Genomic DNA, 27,132 nt, shown 5'->3' with positions numbered 1-27,132 from the left:
CACTTAAGGCGTGAGACGTGCTATTTTCAGACCGAGCTTTACTCTTTACAGATGTTAACTAGACTCCACAACCGCTGCATAAAATTGTCTGAAACTGTAGGACTTAAATATTTACGAGTCGTGGACGTTTTGAGAATTGAGACGCTTAGATTAGTTAAGGACGGGAACTTTAATTCGGGGTGTAGAATGTGATTAGGATGCAGTCTTTAGTTTTTAATATTCTATGTTAGTATGGCAATATAACCAAAGATTAAACTCCCTGGAAACTTACAAAAATTGAGAAACCTTTTTTTAATATAATATTCAAGTTATTTTCAGTAATATTAATATACACTAAATGTAATTGAGAATGTTACGGTGATTTAAAAATCTCTGGGGTATTTGAGAGAATTCAAGGGAACTAGGAGAATTTACGGTTAAATTAACTTATGAAAATAATTTATTACTTTTATTAAGCAGCATTGATAAAGTCGAGGTACTTTTTATAGTGTCTCTTTCTGATTCCTTTCTTGCTTGCGATGATTGTTTTATTTCCGCAGGTTGTGTTGCCACTCTAATTCAAGAGGCACAAACAAGGAGGTTAGGTTACTCTTGATAGAATTCTTAGGACTAACTTGAATGTTATTAAAACAACTTAATTCTCAAATAGTCATAAATTTGTCGGGAATTTAATCGTCGGTTATATTTTTGTTCTCGGTTATATTACCATTGTAATCTAACGCATTAAAAGCCATAGTTATATTACTTAAATTTAAATTCTCAAAAATGTCAACGTCGGTTATATTCTTGTTCTCGGTTATATTACCAGGGTAACATAACGCACTACAAGCCATAGTTATATTACTTAAATTTAAATTCTGATGAATGTAATCGTCGGTTATATTCTCGTGCTGGGTAATATTACCAGGGTTATACCCTAAAAACACTAGAACCTATATTACTAGATTATACTTACTTGCTCACGACTTACATTGCTTGAATTGAAATTCTCGACAATTAAAAAACCCTACCAACAGGCGTCCCCTATCTATATTACTAGTTACGAAAACCCTAGTTATATTACTTAAATTTAAATTCTGATGAATATAACCGTCGGTTATATTCTCATTCTCGGTTATACTACCAGAGTAATACCCTAAAAACACTAGAACCTATATTACTAGATTATACTTACTTGCTCACGACTTATATATCTTGAATTGAAATTCTCGATAATTAAAAAACCGTACCGACAGGCGTGGGTATCGGCGCGAGAGAGAGGGTCGACTCGGCGTGGGTTTCGGCGCGCTTGGGCACGGGCCTGCGCAGTGCGGCGGGCAGCCAATGGCGCGCAGCGTGGGCCGCGGCGGCGAGCCAATCAGCGGCGGCGAGCGCGCGCCCGCGGCCGCGCCGAAGGGGGATCGGCATCGGTCGGCCACTCGCACGTGGACCGTCGCCAGTGGCGCATGCACGCGCGACCCTCTCGTCAGTTGCGTCCCCCGTACCGGCGAGACCCCCGCGTCGCAGTGGACCGTGCGTCGTGTGTGCGTCCTCGTGGCAGCCGTTCCGTCCTCGACGACCTGATCGAGGTCCGCGCGACGTCGTGGCGGAACGTGGAAACGCGACGCTCGGGATTACCGGAAGCGAGAGGAACAGGACCGCAACAGTTGGCGCGATCGTTGCAGTAGACGCAGTTCCCAGCCAGGTGAGCGACTACCCCTCGGTATATGGGAAATCTTTATGGGATACGTGCTTTATATTTATGGGGTACGTACAAGTGAGGAGTGCGGCATCTCGGGTTTTCTTAAATGGGGTGAAATAGGGATCGGCAGGTGAATCGGGCGTTTCCAGAAGTTTTCGTATCCCTTGCAGGTAATTAGTCTGCTGGTCGGAATAGCTCTCATTTTGACTCTTTGAGGCACGGTGGTATTAAATGTCCCACCTTTTTAATGCGTGAATATGCACGGTGGGACTATTTGAGTCCCACCCTGTAACAAGAAAATTGAATTATTATTATTTTANGTAAGAAGGGGGTTTTGATGCATGCGAAGGATATACCGTGTCGTGGTCGGCAGAAGGTCGGAAAATGCGGTTGAAAAGTTGATACGGATTGTGGAAGAGGATTTATCACGTCGCTCATTGGTAAGAACGGGATTTTGATGCATGCGAAGGATATACACGTGTCGTGGTCGGCAAAAGGTCGGAAAATGCGGTTGAAAAATTGATACGGATTGTGGAAGAGGATTTGTCACATCGCTCATCGGTAAGAATGGGATTTTTATGCATCTTAGGGATTTGGGATGTCGATCCATTGTAGGGAATTAGGATGTTCCTACATCTTGAGGAGTTAGGGTACTGGGTTATTAGTCTGTTGGTAGGTCTTTTAACCCCTTGTCTTATGATTTAAATTCCAATAGCGCGTGCCATAAACAAGAAAAATGTCGGTCATACATACATTGGGCCATTTCACGGTTTGGCTGAACGTTCAAAGTCTCTCATATGTTTTGTTTACGTTTGGCCCGATTGACATACCACATCTCTTACACGTTTTGTTCACGTTTGGCCCGACTGATGTATCACGTCTCTCACACAATATTGTGAGTGAAGTGATTAATGAATTTGGTAGTTTGATGCATTTTTACGAATATTTAAGTGTATAGGAGTTAAGAAGGTGGGAAAGTGCGGTTGAAAAGTTGATACGAATCGTGCATTTTTATGAATATATTTAGGTGTAGAGGATTTAAGGCAGAAGGTGGGAAAATGAGGTTGAAAAGTTTATACGGATAGTGGAAAAGAATTTATATCTTCGCTCATTGGTAAGAACGGGATTTTTATGCATCTTAGGGAATTGGGATGTTCAATGCATCTCGGGGAGTTAGGGTGCCGGGTTTTTTCTTTTTATTTGGTCGTTTGAGCAAATGTTAGCAAGTTTAATGCAGCCTTTTCATTAATATTTAGGTGTACCAGGATTTAGGGCTGAAGGTGGGAAAATGAGGTTGAAAAGTTGCTTCGGATAGTGGAAGTGCATTCGACAGACCGCTCATCGATAAGAACGGGATGTTGATGCATCTAGGGGAATAGGGGTGTTGATAGCCTTTTTTTCATTTCGTTGTTTGAGCAAATGTTGGCAGGTTTAACGCAGTCTTTTTATTAATATTTAGGTGTACAAGATTTAGGGCTGAAGTTAGGAAAATGAGGTTGAAAAGTTGCTTCGGATAGTGGAAGTGCATTCGACAGACCGCTCATCGACAAAAAATGGGATGTTGATGCATCTAAGGGAATAGGGGTGTTGATAGCCTTTTTTTTTCATTTCGTTGTTTGAGCAAATGTTGGCAGGTTTAACGCAGTCTTTTCATTAATATTTAGGTGTACAGGATTTAGGGCTGAAGGTGGGAAAATGAGGTTGAAAAGTTGCTTCGGACAGTGGAAGTGCATTCGACAGACCGCTCATCGATAAGAACGGGATGTTGATGCATCTAGGGGAATTGGAGTGCTGGTAGTTTTTTTTTTATTTTCGTTATTTGAACATATGTTGGCAGGTTTAACGCAGTCTTTTCATTAATATTTAGGGCCGAAGGTGGCAAAGTGAGGTTTAAAAGTTGCTTCGGATAGTGGAAGTGCATTCGACAGACCGCCTATCGATAAGAACGGGATGTTGATGCATTTAGGGGATTTGGGGTACTAGGTTATCAGGGTATTGGTAGGTTATTTTGATGTTGGATGTCTGATGAATTTTTAAACGTAAATTTTTAAACGTAAATTTTTAAACTTTTTTTCATTTTTTTCACGAGCATTTCACCTTTCCGACGCTGCGTGGGCCTGCTGGGTTATCACTAGGTAGACAGGTGACGATGCGTTTGACTAGTCATTCGTGTCGTTTAGTCATTTACCAGTATACCTTTCGCAGTTTATTTCCTTTTACATCTGATAGAGAACGGTCGTATCTTTAACCCATTCGTCCCTTGTACGACATTTATAAGTTTTAACCTGTTCCAAAATACGCGGCCGGTAATATTCGTCATCTTACGTTGCAATTTATACGGAATAGCAGTTTTACACCGACACTGGGCAGAGACAAGTATTAGTGCGCATTTGGGAGTCTAATTCTATCGGGCAAAAACCTGCGACCGTTTCTCCGGGTGCGAGTTCTGCGTCCCCTCTTATCCTTTTAGACTCCTTTTGCTTTTCCTGCCAGTTTATTGAGTCCTGCTCGAAGAGTGCCGCGATCATTTTGACACTTGCATAACGTATAAACAATGACAACATAAACGAAAGAGCATAAAAGAGGGAGGAACGTTGAACACCCTAGAGAAGAACGATCGATTTTTCGCATTCGTCGAAGAGAGCCAAGGAGCGCCCCAGACCGCGAGAAATTTCATTGTTTATAAAAAGGAACTATTAAACAATTTAGAAATTGAAATGTACGAGTGTCGGGACCTTCCTAAGGGTTCCTGTAATCACGTAGTAAGAATTGGAACGAATTGGTTCGCTCAATTCGGGGAAAAGTTGGATATAAACGATCGAATCTTCGCTTTCGTGCCCCCTTAAGGGGATGTGAAAGTGGCACCCGAAAGCTCAATCGTTCATGAAACTTTTCTCTGAACTGGGTGTCTCAAATCGTTTCATACTTTAAAACGTGAATATGGAGACCCTAAGGTAGGTCCTGAAACTCGCAAAATTTCAATTTTTCTAAATTATTTTTAAAATACCTACAAACAAATTTGAATAGAATTGACATTTCATGAGCTTCAGGACCTTTCTTATAGTCTCCCTATTCACGTTGTAAAGTTTCAAATTATTCGGTAAATCGAGTTGGGAGAAAAGTTTTATAAACAAAACCTCTTCGACGCCACTTTCACATCATCTTAATTTGTGTATGAAAGTGGCAGGAACGTTTAAGATCCTAGAAAAGTACGATCGATTGCTCGCGTTCGTCGAAGAAGGAGCCCCCCAAACCGCGAGAAATTTAATTGTTTATAAAAAGAAACTACTAAACAATTTAGAAATTGAAATGTACGAGTGTCGGGACCTTCTTAAGGGTCCCTGCAATCACGTAGTAAGAATTGGAACGAATCGGTTCGCTAAATTCAGGAAAAAATTGCATAAACGATCGATTCCTCGCTTTCGTGTCCCCTTAATCCAGGGTCTCGTAACACGCGAAGATGAGCCTTGTGCTGATATATCGACCGTTTTTCTCCGGCGGCCATTTTTCCGGACACGTCGCCGGGTGTGCGATCCTCCCTTTCTGTGGGGAGAGAGAAAAAGAGAAAAAGAGAAAAAGAGAGAGAGGGAGAGACCCGTTCCGATTTTCCGGCGAGTTCGTTGAGTCCTGTTTGAAAAGCAGCCTTTATGCGAGGGGCGCATGCGCACGGTAAGGCACCGCGGTGCAGGGCCACGTATATACACACAACACAATGTGATTATACGCCGTGCACCGGTTCTGCAGCTGCCGTTTCGGGCCCCGCGGGTTGTGAGGCTGTCGGGGTCGGCGGGGGACGGAGGGGGACGCCGGGGTCGGCGGGGACCCCAGGCCCTACGGCCCAATGGGGGGCGGCCCGGAGGGAGGAGGGCCTCTGGACAATGGGGAGGATCGCCGAGGGGGTGGGAGAGGGACCGGGACCCTTCGGTGCGAAAACTCGGCCGCCATCTTGCCTGCCCTGGAATTAGAGTCCTACCTGCGGGACGAGACTCGATGGTGTCATAGGGCTTGTTGAAACGTAGAGGGCAGTACTGCAGGGCGGATGTTCAAGTGTCCTGACGAGGTTAGATAGGCATTGGAGGTTAGAATGCGTATCACGAGTCTTAAGGTAATATATACACAAGAAAAAGTGAAAATGTTTATGAAACTTTTCTCCAAACTGGGCGCGCCGAATAATTTGAAACTTTGACACATGATTATGTACACCCTAGAAAAGAACGCGAAGCTCGTGAAATTTCATTTTTCACAAGGAAAAAAAAAAAAAAATGTGATCAACTTTCATAGGCGTCAGGATTTTTCTTATAGTTCACGGGGTAAAACTTCGAACAATTCGGTACCCTCAGTTTGGAGAAAAGCTTCACTTTGACATCACCTTAAGGTATACAAGAAATTCCAGCAATTGGGGGAAATGGCGGAGAACACGTAATTTCCTTTTGTGATTGACATATATATATATTTTTTCTTTTTTAATTTTGTGGGGTTTAGCGACGAAATGTCGCAATTTGTTCTTTGTATCCATGCATTACCGATATGGAAATGTATGTATAGGATGATGTAAGTCAAATTGTAAGTTTTCATCCGTGCACGTTGATACGTCACGGACGTGGCAGTAATAAAACACCGTCATCGGCGTTTATTTCTGCTTTCTTCTGGCAATGATCTCTCATCCTTCGGGATGGCTTGGAACTCTTTGGGCGCATGTGTCCGCTCTTGTGCGCCAGACGCGTGCGCGCGCACCCCAGGACAGCTGTTCCTAGCGGTCCCGTCAGTTTTGGAGGAAAAACGCCCGTTACTTGTTGCGAGGGGACCCCTTGCGTGTCGAGGTCCTTTGGCAGCCCTGGAAGGAACTGCTCCTGTCAGCCCTGGGGGGAGGAATCTCGAATTTACCCCGCTGGTCGGAATATCCATAGTGAGAAAATTAAAATCCAGAAATTCAGACACTATCACATGTTATTAATAAGAGTGTTAAGAACGTTAGTAACTGGAAATTTATCATGAATTTATGCGGATGATTTCTTGTAAAACTTGGGGATTTCGATGCTGGGTTCGGTCGTTCATGTATCGATAATCAAATTAGGGTAAAGTGTTCGTTCCCTTGTCGGATATAATTTTTTATGAATTTATCGGTTTTTCGGGCTGACAATTTCCTCTAGAAAGTCATCGGGTTTTTCAGGGACTTGGTGACTTCGATGCCGGGTTTAATTATCCACGTATCATCAAATAAATTAGGTAAATGTGTGTTTCCCCGGATATAATTTCTTATGAATGGGATCATCATTATCATTAAATGAATTAGGTTGAAGTATTAGTTTCCTTGTTAAATATAATTCTTTAAGAATGTATAGTTTCTTTGGGCTGATAATTCCCTCTTAAAGATCATCCCTTTCTGGAAAAACTTGGTGACTTCGATGCCGGGTTTAATAATTCACATATCATAAATAAATTAGGTTAAAGAATTAGTATCCTTGTTAGATATAATTTTTTTAAGAATGTATACTTCCTTTGGGCTGACAATTCCCTTTTGAAGATCATCCCTTTCTAGAAAAACTTGGTGACTTCGATGCCGGGTTTAGTTATTCACATATTATTGAATAAATCAGATAATGTGTGAATTTCCCCGGATATAATTTCTTATGAACGGGATCATCATTATCATTAAATGAATTAGGTTGAAGTATTGGTTTCCTTGTTAGATATAATTCTTTAAGAATGTATACTTTCTTTGGGCTGACAATTGAAGATCATCCCTTTCTGGAGAAACTTGGTGACTTCGATGTCGGGTTTAGTAGTTCGTGGATCACGAACCAAGGTTCGTTTAAAATGTCGGTCCCCTTTGTCGAGTACTATTTTTGTATGCATTTATAGGCTCGTTGTGGCAACTATTTTATCGTGACAAGGACTCAGTTGCCGATGAATGCGGGTTTTCTGAACAGCTGTTTCGAAGAGGCGAGGTAAAGGAAGACCGGCCGTTACTTGTTGCCGAGGTGCCCTCGCGTGCAGAAATTGCAGTTGGTCGAGAACTTGAGATGGATTAGCCCTTTATGGGGTGGTCGGCCAGAAAACTTGAATACTCGAACACATTTTACACTTAGCGTGTCAAAATGGCCGTGGCGTAATTCGTTCCTCGGGGGGTGATTCCTGAAAAATGAGGACCGTCAAACGCTGCTACTTGCGCTACGGTTATAAAGAAATTCCCAGAATATTATTCTCTTTTCTTTTTTTTAACGATAAAATAGATATTTCATCGGGGTAATTACATGTTCCTTATATTAAAACGCTGTTACTTGACTCAAATGAGCGTCATTTAACCCTTTTATTACCGACAACGATATATCGTCGTTTTATAAACATGTTCGCCGTTTAATCTATATGGAATGACCCTTTCGTAACATCTTAAAGGAATCAATTTCTTAGGATCAATGAAACTTTCCTTAGGGTTGTAATTGCACATTTAAGAAAAGGTTTATAAACATGTCCCCGTTTTAATATATACAGAATGACCCTTTCGTATCACCTTAAAGGAGCCAATTTCTTTGGAAACTTTTCTCGGGGTTGTAATTGTACATTTGAGAAAAGTTTTATTAACATGTCCCCGTTTTAATATATACAGAATGACCCTTTCGTATCACCTTAAAGGAGCCAATTTCTTAGGAAACTTTTTTCAGGGTTGTAATTGTACATTTGAGAAAAGTTTTATTAACATGTCCCCGTTTTAATATATACAGAATGACCCTTTCGTATCACCTTAAAGGAGCCAATTTCTTAGGAAACTTTTTTCAGGGTTGTAATTGTACATTTGAGAAAAGTTTTATAAACATGTCCTCGTTTTAATATATACAGAATGATCCTTTCGTATTACCTTAAAGGAGTCAATTTCTTAGGATCAATGAAACTTACCTCAGGGTTGTAATTGTATATTTGAGAAAAGTTTTATAAACACGTCCCCGTTTTAATATATACAGAATGATCCTTTCGTATTACCTTAAAGGAGTCAATTTCTTAGGATCAGTGAAACTTACCTCAGGGTTGTAATTGTACATTTGAGAAAAGTTTTATAAACATGTCCCCGTTTTAATATATACAGAATGACCCTTTCGTACCACCTTAAAGGAGTCGATTTCTTAGGACCAATGAAACTTACCTCAGGGTTGTAATTGTATATTTGAGAAAAGTTTTATAAACACGTCCCCGTTTTAATATATACAGAATGACCCTTTCGTATCACCTTAAAGGAATCACTTTTTTAGGATCAATGAAACTTTTCTCAGGGTTGAAATTGTACATTTTCAGGGAGGAAGCGGCCTCGCGGGGGAAGTAGATGGTCAGTGCGACCGGTTCCTGATACCCGGGGAAGAAAACCGGCCAAAGGGTGGCTAGCGGTCCGAGGCAAGTCCCGCCGAGCGAGTTGGGCAGGATCCTGAAGATGCTGATGCCGGGAGCGGCCGGCCTGGGGGCCGTGGGGGCGGTGGGGGCCCCCGGCCCCGAGGACCTCGTCTCCGGCCTCGGCGCCCTCGCGGGGGCCACCCCCCAGCAGAAGGACACCACCTGGACCAAGCTCTTCGTCGGCGGACTGCCCTACCACACCACCGACAAGAGCCTCAGGGAACACTTCAACGTCTACGGCGACATCGAGGAGGCGGTCGTCATTACCGACCGGCAGACCGGCAAGAGTAGGGGATACGGATTTGTGAGTATGGCGGAAGTTAGATATAGTGGACTTCCGTATAACGCGCATTTCCATAACGCCCTGTAGATGTTGCGACTACTGCTTTCGTATAACGCGATTCTTCGCACAACGCGCCAAATAATGAGACATGCGCGTTATACGAGAACATTTTTTGTATGGCACGATTTCCTATAACGCGACAAGATATTGCAATAATTGTTTTCATATAACGCGATTCTTCGCACAACGCGCCAAATAATGAGACATTACGCGCGTTGTATGAGAACAATTTCTGTATGGCACGATTTCCTATAACGCGACAAGATATTGCAATTATTGTTCTCATATAACGCGATTCTTTGTACAATGCGCTAAATGACAAGACATGTTATGCGCGTTATACGAGAACAATTTCTGTATGGCATGATTTCCTATAACACGCCATAGATATTGCTATTACTATTTTCATATAACGCGATTATTCGTACAACACGCCAAATAACAAGATATTTTATGCGCGTTATACGAGGAACAAGTCCCATACAGCACGATTTCCTATAACACGCCATAGATATTGCAATAACTTTGACGATCTCAAGATCAAAGTAATGAAGTGATTAGAAAAATCAAGTGAAAAACCGTAGTGCCAATTTTCAATAAATAAAATGCAACGTTTAATCGAGATCGAAGAAGTCGGCATTTCGGCCTATTCCATTTTCTGACTTTGTTGGTAGCAGGCCTCTTTTTTGTCAGTAAATTTGCCCAGTATTAACTTTGACGATCGCAAGATCAAAGTAATGGAGTGATGATAAGAATCAAGTGAAAAACCGTAGCGCCAATTTTCAATAAATAAAATGTAACGTTTAATCGAGTTCCTAGAATACGGCATTTCGGCCTATTCCATTTTCGTACTTTGTTGGTTGGAGTCCTCTCTTCTGCCTGTAAATTTCCACGTTATCAGGCCAACGTGCCCCAGGATAAGGCGGTTGCGTGACGAGAAAAGACGCCGCGTGAAAGAAGGAATAAAAAGAATAAAGAATTACTCGTTATCGTCGGTTCGAAACCGGAAAGCACGACGTGTCTTCCCCGTGTATCGGGGACGATTTCGTGCGAACTGCATTTGTTTTTTATCGGCTGACAAACGACTTATTGCCTCGATACCGACAATCGCTCTTCCTCCGTAGGTCGACGTTTATCCGGGTTACTTAGTTTCTTTTTTCTTTTTTTCTTTGCAACAATTTCCGACAGGGGACAATCTTCGCGGTTGGCTTCAATTTTGGAGACCCAGTTTTGGCTAATTCACGGTTCCTTTTGCGCTTTACTTACAGGTGATAATGGGAGATAAGCCCGCGGCTGAGAGGGCCTGCAAGGACCCCAACCCCATAATCGATGGGAGAAAGGCCAACGTCAATCTGGCGATCCTTGGGGCGAAACCCAGAGGGAACCTTCAAGCCGGTGAGTTGCTGCTCGTCGTAGAAGATTCCTTTCTTTTTTTTTTATCATCCTTATCAATTAAAGCAGTCAGGGAAAGATTGGAGAATTCAGATCGTTCGAAATCTTGAGACGCTGGTCTCAAATCAGCTTTTGTCCGATGATGCGGTTTAATTTCTACCTAATTATCTATGGAGGTGCTTAGGAGCTTTCGATATGAGAAGTTTGGATAATGCAGCCCTAAAGGGAAGGAAACGCCTTAACCCTTTGGCTACTAAGAACGCCTAAAGGCGCCCGACGTTTCGTCCAATATTGCCTGCACGGTCAGACGAATTTCGCCCATATGTCGAAATGGCTCCGTGTTCAAAGGTGATATGAAAGGCTCGTTCTATATCGATATCTTCATCATTACTTTACTGAAATGACGTACGGAACGCTCTTCAGTTCGTATAATCCTTAACGTAGACTGTAAAATTCTTCAATATAAATATAAATGTGAAGTTCTTCAATATAAATATAAATGTAAAATTCTGCAACATGAATATAAATGTGAAATTCTTCAATATAAATACAAATGTAAAATTCTGCAACATAAATATAAATGCAAAAATTCTTCAACATAAATATAAATGTAAATTTCTTCAACATAAATATAAATGTAAAATTCTTCAACATAAATATAAATGCAAAAATTGTTCAACATAAATATAAATGTAAAATTCTTCAACATAAATATAAATGCAAAAATTCTTCAACATAAATATAAATGTAAAATTCTTCAACATAAATATAAATGCAAAAATTGTTCAACATAAATATAAATGTGAAATTCTGCAACATAAATATAAAACGTGATGTTCCAGCTAATGTTACCACTTGAGTATTAAAAATGACGTTTCCACCAAAAAGGGCATAGATGAATATTAATTTATCGACCTGGATTAAATTTCTCAGCGCCTTTCATATCACCTTAACACTATTCTTGTGTGTTAGGTCGGTCGGTTTTAGTAGATGAACCGAGTCTTATTTTCCTTTTCCACGGGTAGAGGTGGTACTTGCAGTTTGGTGCATCCGAGATATCCGAGATGCGTACCGAGGGGTGCGATTTGCGTCGCCACGTGAGTCATTCGAGTGGCCCGACTCGAAGCTCCTCCCTGAAAACGAGCTTCATGGACCGAAGCCAACATAGCTTGGATCTCGGTCCTCGTAGAGTCTAAAATTGCCTCGGAGAGCCAAGCTCTCCTCGTTTTGTCGCGATTCGCAGCAAAGCCCGCCTCTCGGGGGGAGGGGGAGATTTTCGCCAAACTGCGACGTGATAACTGGGAGCGCGGATTTCGCTGATAGGGTGAACGCTAGGTCGCTTTGGCAAAAGGGTTACCGACCTTACGGGATATGCACCGTCTGTACGAGGCAGCTTAAAAAACCAACAGCAATTGTCTATGTCGACGTTACACCAAATACCAGTTCCCTTGTATGTACAATGGCGGACATGATTGCCTCCCCTGCAGATACGACATCGCCTGTGCAGGATGAGAGGGCATTGATGTCTCCCAGTGCACAAGCTTTGTATATCAAATTTTTGTCTTCTTTTTTATTGTCTCAGAATTGAGCTTTGCTTAAACCAACTTCCGCGTCTTGGTGCAGATTTGTCGTTGTGTAATCTACATCATTTCCGTTTGCGAGATGCGTGGCGGAAATGTGTCATGCGCATGTGAGTAAAATGAGGGAAAAGAAGCGTAGGAGTGAAAATTGTTTCGTAAAATGCGCCAGGTAGTCGCTTATGCACCATCTTTATGAGGCAGCTTAAAAAACGAATAGCAATTGTCTATGTCGACGTTACATCAAATACCAATTCCATTGTACAATGGCGGACATGAATGCCTACCCTGCAGATACGGCATCGCCTGTGCAGGATGGGAGGGCATTGATGTCTCCCAGTGCACAAGCTTTGTATATCAAATTTTTGTCTTCTTTTTTATTGTCTCAGAATTGAGCTTTGCTTAAACCACCTTCCGCGTCTTGGTGCAGATTTGTCGTTGTGTAATCTACATCATTTCCGTTTGCGAGATGCGTGGCGGAAATGCGTCATGCGCATGTGAGTAAAATGAGGGAAAAGAAGCGTAGGAGTGAAAATTGTTTCGTAAAATGCGCCAGGTAGTCGCTTATGCACCATCTTTATGAGGCAGCTTAAAAAACGAATAGCAATTGTCTATGTCGACGTTACATCAAATACCAATTCCATTGTACAATGGCGGACATGAATGCCTCCCCTGCAGATACGGCATCGCCTGTGCAGGATGGGAGGGCATTGATGTCTCCCAGTGTACAAGCTTTGTATATCAAATTTTTTTCTTCTTTTTTATTGTCTCAGAATTGAGTTCTGCTTAAACCATTTTACACTTCTTGGCGCAGATTTGTCGTTGTGGTCATTGTAGGAAAAGCGACGATTGATTCAGTGCCGTGGAAATGTCTTTTCGTTGTGAAAGAAAAATTCCGCACCCCGCGCGACAGTTCTCCCCTCACTTGACGGCCACGATATATCCCCCTCGACGCAGAAATGCGTAGTCCCGGTTTCGTCGGCTCTCCATTCATTACCCCGCGGATGGCTTTTACGATCAATTTCTCACTTTCGGCGCAATTCGAGGAGGACGTTTCCCGCGAAGGCCGAATGCCCGCGTTTCGGTGTCAAAGGGAAGACTAGCCAACAGGAGAGATGCGTAGGATGCGTTGCAAACGTACAGGGGATGTATGCCAGATGTACCTCGCCGATTTCGTTGGTTCCGATATATGTTGAAGTACATCGAAAATTAAGAGACCCGTATTTTTTTATACGCTCTGGTTAGCAATTATAATGGCAGATAACCGCCTTCAAAAACGGAAACTGGCCAACAGGCGAGATGCGTAGGATACGTTGCAAACCTACAAGAGATGTATGTTAGGTGTACTTCGCCGATTTCGTTGGTTCCGAAATATGTTGAAGTACATCGAAAATTAAGAGACCCGTATTTTTTTATACGCTCTAGTTAGCGATTTTAATGGCAGATAACCGCCTACGAGGTTGTCCGTGAGAAATAATCCGAGTGCGTCGATTTATTTGTTGCTAAACAAATTCTGTGCCTGACCAATGAATAGGGAAATTCTTCGCACGTTGATCAGCCGAGAGATAGTTTTCCCGATCGATTTTCACGTTTCGCGTGCCACGAGGCAACCGTACGTGTCGTATCGAATATGAAAAAAAAGGGGATTGGATAGTTGCGACGTATCGCTGTGTCCTGTCGGTCGTTTAACATACTTTTTAACCTCCTGTATTGACAATGAGAAAGAACAAACCGCCATCCGAGGATGCGACTTGAAAGATTTTCAAGAATTCCGACGATTTCGGCGACGGAAGACAAAACCGTGAAAGTCAAAATACCATATTTCTTATTGTTAGCCAAAATTAAAACCGAGATTTAAACTAATTTTAGTAAGTTTTACAATTGGACGAATTACAATTGCTGAGCGAATAAAGCCAGGAAAAAAAAATGGTACCCAGCAAAGTGTCCAATGATAGTATTGTTGGCCTTGTTGTTTCCTTCTATTTAATTTTTTTTTTATTTAAGTGATATGTGAAGAGTGCATATATCAGCGTTAATTTCCTAGAAATATATTAGGGATACCCATAAGTAATTAATTATTTTTAAAGAGGTGTTTTAGACGTCAAAGAAATTGATCGCTTATGGGTACTCCTGATATTTACTTACTTTTTTTTTTTCAAGAAGTTCATTAATTTTCTAGATATATCAAGAAGTTATTAATCTCCTAGATATATATTAGGGGTACCCATAAGTAATCAATTATTTTCAAAGAGGTGTTTTAGACGTCAAAGAAGTTGATCACTTATGGGTACCCCTAATATTTACTTACATTGTTTTTTTTTTTTTTTCAAGAAGTTATTAATCTCCTAGATATATATTAGGGGTATTCATAAGTAATCAATTATTTTCAAAGAGGTGTATAAGACGTAAAAGAAATTGATCGCTTATGGGTGCCTCTAATATTTACTTAGACTTTTTTTTCTTTTTCAAGAGGTTTATTGGCAATGATTCTGCTTTCTCTGGTAATACTTTCCTTTTATTTTCGGATCGAAGTTGGCACCGTCATTTCTCTCGTATATTAGTCAATACCGGAATCGTTGAGGCACGTGTCATAAAAGTAGAAACTCTTGCGCGATCGCAGCGCCATTCGATATTACCTAGAAATAGACTGCTTATGTCCTTGTCGGACATGTCTGAAACTAGACAAGACGTCACTCATTGACGTTAATGCCATCGAAACGTGGCTGCTTCTGAATTTTCCAATTTTTCTCCATTTCTCGATTTAACGCGAAAGAAATTTCACCTTTAGTGTAATTCTTTCTAAGGTTCTTTCTTTTTTTCCCGTTTTTATTTTTTATTTTTTTTCGTAACATTTATTAACATGTTTCGTAATCTTAGGCGAACGATCTCATGGACATTCTCCGTATTTCGGATTTTTATATATGCGAGTGTTGTTCGATGGAACATCTTGAAATTTCTTGATGTTTTCCTCGAAATTGGAATTTATTGAAATTATACAATGTAATAATTGTTCGGTGTAATCTATCATTAGGACTAATTAGAATGCCATTCTCCTTAATTATGTTAATTCGTACAGGTGAAAGAAATTCAATTTGATTTCCTTTTAATCGGGGGACTTTTTCGATTCCGAGGAAACAAAGATTTGACTTTTCCTACAATGTTCCCTAACTTATGTAATACGCATAAATAAAACCAGAATTCGATTATTCTTAGTTACATTGACCAGCATACAAATTACTAGATCGTTCCAAAAATTCGATTCGCCTCATTGGTACACATTGAAGTGACATTAATTAATTCAAGACAATAACCTGATTAAAATCAGTAGAAACAAAAGGTGTCGGCAAGAAGCAATTGAATTTTTTGTACGACCTAACCCGTTATCAGTGCCATAAAATGTTCCATTGTTCATTTAAATGCGACTTCATAAATTCCACGTTCATTAAAATCTACTACGCTCTTTTGCCTATATATATCTTCATCTCCGACAATTTGCTACATACATATATATCAACCTCGAAAATATCATATATGTATATGCAAAATAATGGGAAAAAAAATTGCATAGAAATTCGTTTCCCTTTCTAGAGGGCGGTTCCATGTTCTGCCACCTGCTCTCGAGTCCATGTAGGTATCACTTCAGCAGACCTAATGTTCCCCTTGGTGTTATCAAGGGGTCTCGTATGTCGTTCTTATCAAATTTGGAAGATTCACCCTATCTAAACTATCCGTTCTGATTTCAGCATTCCCTTTTGCGGCCGGCATCCGAGCCGGATATCCGGCGGTCCTTCCTGGACAGTACGGGTGAGTATTCGCCTTGGTTTTTTGTAAGACAGTTAAGAATTAGGGGTTTGGGGTTAATCCGATAAGGGTTCGGGGGTGGTTTCGGGGTTCTGATAAGGGCTGGCTCTGATTGCCCGAAACCACCCCCTGGGAGGTCCGAGTCGCGTGGCTCGTCCTTTGACGGGCGCCTTTGCCTCCTGCAGGGATCGTTAAATATTCAGGATTTAAGAATTAAAGAGACGAGCTGGGCCGCGCACTATTGCTATCTCGAGTGGGGACGATTGGATCGAGTATCGATCCCGAAGAGAGGTCGGCCACGGGGGTCGATCGATCGACGGAACCAGGTTACCTTCATTGCTGATGTCTTCGTGTCGGGGATGGTTGTCGAATGTCCTGTCCGGGTGGACGGTTCTCCTTTCGATCGAATCGTCGACTGGAATTAAGCGGGATTGATACGGGAATTAATAAATCATTTAATAAGGGGGAATGGATGGAATGAGCCGAACTGTAACGTCTTAACCCTTCGGCTACTGAGAGCGCCCGACGTTTGGTCCAATATTCCCCGCACGGTCAGAGGAATCTCGCCCGTATGGCGAAATGGCTCCCTGTTCAATGGGTTAATACTGGAACTCCCGGAGATCGTGTGCACACCGTTAAAGAAAATTCATAAAATTTACATACACTTTTAGTACATAACGTTGCAATATAATTATTCATTTGACGTCTTAAGAGGCGAATTAGTATACATTCGTGATAAATTTTACATTTGTTTTACATTTTACATTTATGATAGGTTTAACATTGGAACTCTCGGAGATCGTGTGTGTCTAGAACGTATACAGGTGGATAAATTCGTGTTTTAGGGAGGTTTGAAGGTTCAGAGTTAACAAAAATTATTATGGAATATTTTGATGGATTTGTAAATTAGTACTTGATGGGAAATGGCCGGAATTATTCAAATTGCAACAATTTAATTTTGGAACTCTCAGAGTCCATGTGTATCTAGAATGTATACAGTTGGATAAATTCGTGTTTTAGAGGGATTTCAAGGTTCAAAGTAAAAAAAAATTAATATGCAACATCAGGATGGATACGTAAATCAGTACTTGATGGGAAACGGCCGGAATAATCCAAATTGCAACAACATAATTTTTGAACTCTCAGAGACCATGTGTACCTAGTGTGTGTTATGTGTAGCCATGTGTAGAACGTATACAGGTGAATAAATTCGTGTTTTAGAGTTATTTGACGGTTCAAAGTGAGCGGAAATTACTGCGTACCATTACGACGGATGAATAAATCCGTAAATACTGGGAAATAGGCAGGATACATACAACATTAGTTTTCGAGAAATGAAATCTCGGGAGTTTCAAGACCTCCACCATGACGAGTAAAAGTATCGAATTATTCAGTGCCTCCAGTTAGGCCACAATCATTATATCCTGTCTTTCTGGTACATACACAACCATTTGATACCCGATCAGCAGTGACCGAATGATCGAAAAAAAATAACCTGGTTCCTTCGACCACATGACAGGAGTTCGTCATCAGAAACCAGAAATTAGGCTCGAAGACATTTAACGATCCCGAAGGAAGGCGAAACTCGAGTAGCTGCAAATCCCTCGTAAATCGGCGGTATAAAAAATCTGCAAAATCCAGGAGATATAAGGAGTGATCGCAGATCGATATCCGGGGCTCTTGTCGACCCCTGTGAATTTTGCGCGGATCCTCTGCACACATCGAGGGGTTTGCACCCTCGGCCTAGACCTTAATTAAGATATCTCGATAGGAGTATATATATATATATATCGGATATGGAGTAACCTGCCACCCTTAAAACCTGAATTTTCAGCATGCTGCCGCGCGTTGCGACAGTAAGGCCCGAGGAACAGTCGGTTCAGAGTCGGATTCGAGAGAAATGAGAGAGAGAGTGACGAGTTCTGGACGACTGTCCTACTTAGCGAAGGAGAGGTCCTTAATGGGCCTCATCTCGGCCTAGACGCGGTTCTTTGTAAGGATCCCTTACCGGACTGTAAGAGAGACTGTACAGTGACAAAGAGAGAGAGACCCAACTCTTTAAGTTGCAAAGAGAGAACGCGCAGGTTCACACACACACTCACGCACGTAGGACCCACGAGAGTACGAGAGTATCAGGTGCGCGGTCCTGCTCAGGGTCGGCACCTTTGGTTGTTTTGTTTCTTTTTTCTACTTTGTTACTTTGCTCTTTGCCAGTGATGATGATGGTGATGACGATGAGGTTGATGATGATTTTGCCGATGTTGAAGGTTTTGCCAGGTGTTTGTTTACCGGTTCTTCGTGTTTCTTTTCTCGTCTGGTACGTCTTCTTCTTTTTTTATGTTTTTTATTTTATTTTTTTTTCTCTCTCTTCCTTTTCTCTTCATTTGGTTTCTTCGTCTCCCGTGTTTTTGGGCCTTTACTTCTTACTTTTTTAATTATTCTTCATCAGCGTAATAATCACATTAATAACGACCATTAATCGATTTACGTTAATTGGTAGACCATGTTAGAGCACCGCCACCACCGCCGCCGATCGTTTTTTTTTTTATTGTTCTTTGGTTGGTTTCACTTTTTAATGGTGTTCCCTTTTACTTTTCTCTTTCTCGTTTACCTTTTTCTTTTCAGTTATCTTGGCCATTGTTTGCTGGAGTTTTTACTGGTTTGCATTTGTTGGTGCAGCTTAAGGTGGGTTTTTCGGGATTGATTAACAATGGGATTTAGTTCTTGATTATCGGAACGAGCCCTTTGTCGGGATTAAAAGTTATCCCTCGTATTCTTGGGGTGATAAGGCTTAATCACTCTTGCTGAGAATTGGCATTGTTGAAAGGGTGGGAATAAATGCGGTTTTTGTTTCTTGAGTAGGGATTAATCGATATATCGCGCAGATGAATTACCGGGAAGAAGGGAATCGTTAATAGGTAATGTTAGACTCCTCGTATATTATTGATAAGCACGTAATCTATGCTCTTATCAAATTGAACGTTTTTACGAGAAATAATATGCCAGGCAGAGGGAACAACGCGAATCATTTATCCTGAGAATTTTTTCAACAATGCACACTCTTTATTCGCTGATTTATACTCGAAATGGTATATCGCGATATACAATTGATAAGAAATTAATTATGATAAGAGGATTTCACGGCTCCCCATAAGCTGCATCAAATCGAACCGTGGAGAGGAATCGAGTTAATGAAAAAAAGAGCCGGACGCTTTAATAAACAATCTTCGGTCGAGTTTTCTCATTGTTTGTAGTAGCTGAACGTTAAACATTGCCCGTGTTCGATTTTAATTGTTAACATTTCCCGGATTTCGGGCGATCTTGTCGATCCTTTTGCCGACCGATCAACGGCGAGAAGCCTCCCTAGTTACTTTTATCTGGTTATTTTCCCCGACACTTCCTCCTCTCTGTCTCTTTTCCTTTCTCGCCTACTTTTGTGCCCTTTGAAGTTGCGTCTTCGTTTTTTTTTTCTCCTCCCCTTCCCTCTCTCTTTTTTACCTACATACCGAGAGTGTTAACGAGAAGTAGTTTTTCCTGCTTTTTCAATTGTTTTTTAAAAAGTGACTTTCCTTTTTCCACGGTTTTCTAGTTTTCTTTTTTCTTTTTTTTTCCACGGTGGTGGACCCAGTGAGGACAGTGATAATGATATCGGTAGGTCGGCAGAGGGATGAAAATTACTGTTAATAGAAAGTCAATAGAAATGTTAAAAGACGGAGAGACGTTCGGAAGACTTCTGTTTTTTTTTTACTTTTTTTTTGAGACGTGCTATGTTAATTTTGGTTTCGAGTGTTCATTGAGGCCATTAGGAAAAATCGATCCCTAGTGATAAATCTTGACAAATCGGAGGTAAATCGAATTGAGTATGAAAAATAGAGCACCGTACGATTCTTCATTGAGTAACGATTGTTTTTTTTTAGACGCGCTGGGCGAAATTTCATTTTGAGCTTTTTTTTGTATAGAGGCCATTAGGAAAAATCGTTCCCCAGTGATAAATCTTGACAAATCGACGGTAAATCGAATCGATTAAGATAATAGACCACGGTACGATTCTTCATTGAGTAACGATTAATTGTTTCTTTTTGAGACGCGCTGGGCGAATTTTGATTTTGAGTTTTTTTGTATAGAGTCCATTAGGAAAAATCGTTCCCTAGTGAAAACTCTCGACAAATCGGCGGTAAATCGAATCGATCAAGTTAAAAAGAACACGGCACGATACTTCCTTGCGTGGCAATTAATTCTCATTGTTGGAATTGTGGAATAATTTCACAAACTCTGAGAAATTGGACGATTATCTCGTAATGAAATCTCGAGAATTTCTTTTTATTACTCTGGAATTACGGTCCGCGGCTCGGTGGCCGCGAAATTAATTAGAACTGGGTGAAACACTATTTAAAAATGGTACTTGGCCCAATTGTTATCCGCAGGGTGTGCCAATTTGTTTAGTACTTCGCCCGGCTCTTAATTTTAGGGTGTAGGAGTTTAATTAACCGCAATAACCTTGTGTGTGTGGTGAAGGCTTACACTACACTTGGTGTCGCTATTGGTGTTGTACTTTTGGTGTTGTTCGTGGTGATTTTTTGGATATTTTTCATATAACATTTTACACACAGCGGTAGAGGAGCCCTCCGGCTCCGAAGGGGGTGAAAGATGTACGTCGGCGAGAGACGAGCGTCCATTTTTATTTCGAGAAGCGTCCCCATCTTTTTGGCGGCCATCTTGGAATAAACGGAAATTCGAAATTCGGAAATTACATTAAACTTTTCCTCCCTTCTTGGCAAATTTTATTCCGTGAAACGCTGCCACCTCTTTGGCGGCCATCTTGCAATAGACGGAAATTCGGAAATAACATTACATTTGTCCATCCTTTTTGATAAATTTTATTAAGAGAAGCGTCGCCACCTCTTTGGCGGCCATCTTGCAGTAGCCAGAAATCGGAAATACCATTAAATATCCTCCCCTTTTTCGGCAAATCTAACATTACGGGGAGTCGTAAAGCCAAACATCTCAAAAAAAAAAATACTGATCTACTTAAATCAATTATCATTGAATAATTTACGCGTAGCCTGAAAATTTCACTTTATAGAAAGTGTCTAATATCCGATGAACATTCAACGGGAAATGCAACCACGGCGTTGTCGCGAAGTTTACTAACGATAACTTCAAAAGTGTTTTGAAATTTGTCGGGAAATTTGGAAAAAATTTTCTCACGGAGGATACGATAAGAGTTTTTTGTCGCGCGGAGATTCGCCACGTTTAGATGGAAACCCCGCCATTGTTTAATTAGGCCCGTAATTATATTTCGCGTAAATTGAATACTCGCTTGCGATTTCAAAGTCGACTAATCGCAGCCATTTTGGTCGACCAATCGGAGTTCTTTGACACCCCATCGTCCCAGGTCTCGGTATTTGAGCGACAAAGTGAAACCCAACACCGGCGCTCGGCGTCGGCCGAGCACCTAAATGTGTATGCACATATGTGTACACGCACCAAATATATACATATATATATAAATCTGTACTCTAAAGATAAAGACCAGCGAGTCCATTTTTAGAAACTTTCGCCGGTACTTTACTCCACGGAGTCGTAATCAGGCGAAAAGTAATTATACTCTGTATTAGGAGAAGGTGGGCTTAAGATCGTTTACCGTCTAGACTTGTATATACGTATTTTATACATATGCGTACGTATATGTGTATAAATATATGCATATATATTTCTGGTGTCGCAAGCCCGGGCGACGCTCGGCGTCGCGGGCGGCCATCTTGGTTGGCGTCGGTCCAGACTTTATTTAGATCCACCTGTCTCTTGTGTCAACCCCCGCGCCTCCGCTCGGAGAAGAGGAGCCGAGATATAAGGTCGCTTCTTGAGCTTCGTCTATTTCCGCCATTGCTCCGACCCTCCTCCGTCCACCTGTCGACGTTGATCTTGGGTTAAAAGACAATGTCGATCTTTGGCAAAAGCGACGCCGCGTTCGGATCTATTGTTGTAGGAAAATATTTATTTAATGGGATGATATAAAGAAGGGATAGACTATAACAAATCGAAATTAATTTTTATTTAATTAATGTTTCGCACATTTTCGCCATTTCTTCAAAAATCTTGTTCACGTGTCGACGTTGATCTTGGGTTAAAAGACAATGTCGATCTTTGGCAAAAGCGACGCCGCGTTCGGATCTATTGTTGTAGGAAAATATTTATTTAATGGGATGATATAAAGGAGGGATAGACTATAACAAATCGAAATTAATTTTTATTTAATTAATGTTTTGTTGATTTACTGCATTGCTTCGAAAATCTTGTTTATACGTTAGTTGTTATCTTGGGTTATTGGCAATGCTAATTTTGGGCGGTTAAGCGACGTCGCTTTAGGAATGAAAGTTGCAGAAAATTATTTCTTTGTTTCATGTTTAGGAAGAGATTTTAAGTGAGAGGGGGATTTATTCCGCAAAGTCGTAAATTCACTTTTAGGTTAGTTCAGCATAAAATTAAAGTAGAACTACGTTGCTGGAAATGGAACGTTTATTTATCCCCTTTTTTTTGTAGAGGGCCCATTTAACTCGAAGTGTTTCCAGAGTGGGGTAGAAAGTCGATGTCCATCTTTCCTCGAGGACGACGAGTGAGAATCACTCGAAGAATTGACACGTAAAGGGTTATTGTCGGAACGCCCGCGAGAAGTGGAAGATGCACTTTTAGATCAGGGGATGTTCACGGCGGGGATAAATTTAGATCCCTGGATGAGTACAGGGCTCTGTAAAACGGCCGACATAAAAATTAAAATGTTTCTCCGGCCGGCTCCTCTACATCTCGTCAAAGGGAAATGGTCCATTACCTTGAAAAGAAAAAAAAAGAGAAAAAGGAAAAGAAGGGAGATGTCAGGAGTCAACCTCGAGAACAGCGATTGATGCACTTGCAAGGCCTTTAGATAGATTACCGCGAAGAATATGCATCCTGCATTAAATTGATCTCTACAAAAGTTGTTGGCAACGGATCAAGGAGGAACTTTGTCCCGAGGAGTTTTTTGCCAGCGGGCGTCCTTCGGCCCGGAAATGACGTTCTTTTCGGGGCGTCGAAACTCGGACGGGGGTGGACCAAGGGTGCCACGTGGCCGCGAGAAAAATTCCCACCCGCGGCGGAACCACCCCTCGAGATTCCTCATTGGCAGAGCTAGCTTAGTCGGGATTGGTGGATCATCCCATTGGATTATCCAGGGCCACGTGAAGTGGCGTCGACGCCGTCGCGACGCTCCCGAGAGCGCAAGTCTCGCGTGGCTTGGCCGAGTGCCGCGACCCCCGTGCGCGCGCATCGCGACGCTCCTCGTGAGACGTTTCTCGTTAATCGATGCATCTCTAATTAACTTTCTATTTATCATTTTCATTTGGAGGAATCGAGAGAAGTTAATTGTCAATGATTTAAATGGGTTTGACGAGATCGTTTTCGTTAACAATTGGGCCGAGTTTGGTATTGATCGATGCATCTCTAATTAATATTGCATTGATCATTTTCATTTGAAGGAATCGCTGCTAGTTTAAATGGTTTTGAAAGGGATCGTATTCGTCAACAACAATTGGGTCGATTTTGGTAGTATCGATGCATTTCTAATTAATTTTGCATTGATCATTTTCATTTGAAGGAATCGAGTCAATAATTAGTTGCTAATCAATGCTAGTCTAGATAGCCTTGACGGGATCGTTTTCGGCAACAATAATTGGGTGGAGTTTAACATTAATCGATGCATCTCCATAATTAGTATTGCATTTGTCATCTTTATTAGGCGGAATCGAGGGAAATCAGCTGTTAATCGATGCGCGTTTAAGTGATATCGAGGGGGTCATTGGGACAATTTTATCGATTCAACGGATAAGAAAGGATCGCGGAAACCATACACGAGTTCCCTCTAAACATGAACTCGTCTCGAGACAATTACGGAATTATACAACCGCCAGTATATTGTATTCTTCCCTGATGGATGTTCATAAGAGGGGAATCAGCTGTTCAGCGATACGCGTTTAAGGGATATCGAGGGGGTTGTTTTCATTGGGACAATTTTATCGATTCGATGGATAACAAAGGACCGCGAAAACCATATATGCGTCCTCTCTAATTAGAAACTCGTCTCGAAACAATTACGGAATTATACAATCCGAAGAATACAATACATATTGTTCATAAGAGAAAAATCAGCTGTTAATCGATGCACCTTTAAGTGATATCGAGGGGGTTGTTTTCATTGGGACAATTTTATCGATTCAACGGATAACAAAGGACCGCGAAAACCGTATATGCGTCCTCTCTAATTAGAAACTCATCTCGAAACAATTACGGAATTATACAACCGCCAGTATTTTGTATTCTACCCTGATGGATGTTCATAAGAGGGGAATCAGCTGTTCAGCGATGCACGTTTAAGTGATATCGAGGGGGTTATTTTCATTGGAACAATTTTATCGATTCAACGTATAACAAAGGATCGCGAAAACCATATATGCGTCCTCTCTAATTATGAACTCGTCCCGAGACAATTACGGAATTATACAACCGCCAGTATTTTGTATTTTTCCCTTATGAATGTTCATAATAGAGAAATCAGCTGTTCAGCGTTGCGCGTTTAAGTGATATCGAGGGGGTTGTTTTCATTGGAACAATTTTATCGATTCAACGGATAACAAAGGATCGCGAAAACCATATATGCGTCCTCTCTAATTAAAAACTCGTCTCAAGGCAATTACGGAATTATACAATCCGAAGAATACAATACATTTTGTTCATAAGAGAAAAATGCACCTTTAAGTGATATCGAGGGGGTTGTTTTCATTGGAACAATTTTATCGATTCAACGGATAACAAAGGATCGCGAAAACCATATATGCCTCCTCTCTAATTAGAAGCTCGTCTCGAAACAATTACGGAATTATACAATCGCCAGTATTTTGTATTCTTCCCTGATGGACGTTCATAAGAGTAGTTCTACCCCTAACGGAGCGGTAATTGCTTGCGGAAACCCCGCCGGAAAGTCGGGCAGTTCCGGCTCGGTCAACTTTATCCGCTTCACCAGGTTATGGTGTATACCATTGTACCCCATCGTCCACTCTTGTATATCCTGTTTTCCCTTTTTTTCACCCCCATTCACCCCATTCACCCCGATGTACCCTTAACGACCGTCTTCCGTGCCGTGCCGGACACGGAGGCCGGATGTCTCTTGTCACGGCGACACCGCGAAAAGATCCGATTAGCTCTCTGATTAGGAAGGTATCCTTTTTCCACATTGCACGTAACATTGTTAACATTAAAGCTACCTCGCCGATCAAATGGCCGATTTTAAAATAGTCTAAAATTATTCCATACGTCTTATGAGTGAATCCATGAGAACTCACAAAAGATGTGTAACCACCGGAAATGGGTTATCCGTATAGAATATATATATAAATTATCATTTGAAGGGGTTATGAAAGGGTCATTCTATACGGTATATCGAAACGTCATAATATTTATACAACTTTTCTCTAAACTGGGCGCATCGTATAATTTTTAACTACGAAGGTCCTAATAAAGGTCTTGACATTCGTGAAATTTCATCTTTTGACATAAACAAATGTCTTTTGTTGCTTCTTGTCCGGGGTAAATAAACAATTTTTGTCAACATGAAACATGAAATTTCGTGAGTTTCATGACTTTCATTAGGACCTCCATAATCACGCGTCAAAGTTTAAAATAAATCAGCGCACCCTTTGGAAAAATGTTGAATAAATATTTTGACTTTTGAGGGAAATTGAACTAAGAGAAGCATTGTTTAGGCGAAGTAGGTTCAAAGAAGGGTTAAAATTTTGACCAAGATGCATATAACTAGTCCCGTAAGAGAAATGGGGCGAAAGTCTTCATGCCGAGTCCTGGGGTTGGATTGCCGTTGATAATAAAATCTCTTTTTCCTTCTTATCCGGGGTAGATAAACAATTTTTTCTTTAAAATATAAACTTTCGCAATTCTCAAGATCTTCCTAATCACCTTTAGGACCTTCATAATCACGCGCCAAAATTTGAAACTATTCGGCGCACCTTTTGGGAAAAAGTTGAATAAATATTTTGACTTTTGAGGGAAATTGGACCAAGAGAAGCATTGTTTAGGCGCAGTAAGTTCAAAGAGGGGTTGAAATTTTAACCAAGATGCATATAACTAGTCCCGTAAGAGAAATGGGGCGAAAGTCTTCATCCCGAGTTCTGGGGTAGTATCGCCGTTGATAAAAAACGTTTGTTTTGCCTTCTTATCCGGGATAGATAAATAATTTTTTCTTTAAAATATAAACTTTCGCAATTCTCAAGACCTTCATAATCACGCGCCAAAAATTGAAATAATTCAGCGCACCTTTTGGAAAAAAGTTGTATAAATATTTTGACTTTTGAGGGAAATTGGACTAAGAGAAGCATTGTTTAGGCGAAGTAGGGTCAAAGAGGGGTTGAAATTTTTACCAAGATGCATATAACTAGTCCCGTAAGAGAAATGGGGCGAAAGTCTTCATGCCGAGTCCTGGGGTTGGATTGCCGTTGATAATAAAATCTCTTTTTCCTTCTTATCCGGGGTAGATAAACAATTTTTTCTTTAAAATATAAACTTTCGCAATTCTCAAGATCTTCCTAATCACCTTTAGGACCTTCATAATCACGCGCCAAAAATTGAAATAATTCAGCGCACCTTTTGGAAAAAAGTTGTATAAATATTTTGACTTTTGAGGGAAATTGGACCAAGAGAAGCATTGTTTAGGCGCAGTAAGTTCAAAGAGGGGTTGAAATTTTAACCAAGATGCATATAACTAGTCCCGTAAGAGAAATGGGGCGAAAGTCTTCATCCCGAGTTCTGGGGTAGGATCGCCGTTGATAAAAGTGTCGCCTCGCCGCGACAATCGACCCCCAAGAGGGCGGTCGAGATCGTAATCGGACGGGCGGCCACTTTGCGTCGGAAATCAGGGG

The 27,132-nt window shown here is 41.1% G+C and overlaps 1 protein-coding gene across 2 annotated transcripts in view; it reads left to right on the top strand.

The window, feature by feature from the left end:
* Positions 1-1,435: 1,435 nt before the first annotated feature.
* The window catches only part of LOC105702240 (RNA-binding protein 24), a 36,902-nt gene continuing 11,205 nt past the window's right edge, over positions 1,436-27,132 (top strand). Inside the window, exons 1-5 of one of the 2 annotated variants that reach the window (XM_023432008.1) lie at positions 1,436-1,684; positions 8,969-9,365; positions 10,673-10,799; positions 15,962-16,000; positions 16,117-16,177. In XM_023432008.1, coding sequence (XP_023287776.1) covers positions 9,102-9,365; positions 10,673-10,799; positions 15,962-16,000; positions 16,117-16,177 — 491 coding nt within the window. In that variant the 5' untranslated portion in view covers positions 1,436-1,684; positions 8,969-9,101. The remainder of the gene's footprint in view (positions 1,685-8,968; positions 9,366-10,672; positions 10,800-15,961; positions 16,001-16,116; positions 16,178-27,132) is intronic. The other variant, XM_023432009.1, reaches the window with a different exon arrangement.

The sequence above is a fragment of the Orussus abietinus genome, unplaced genomic scaffold (assembly GCF_000612105.2).
Source record: "Orussus abietinus isolate OABI.00-Male unplaced genomic scaffold, Oabi_2.0 scaffold217, whole genome shotgun sequence".
NCBI classification, from domain to species: Eukaryota; Metazoa; Arthropoda; class Insecta; order Hymenoptera; family Orussidae; genus Orussus; species Orussus abietinus.
This window is presented reverse-complemented; position numbering and strand designations above follow the sequence as displayed.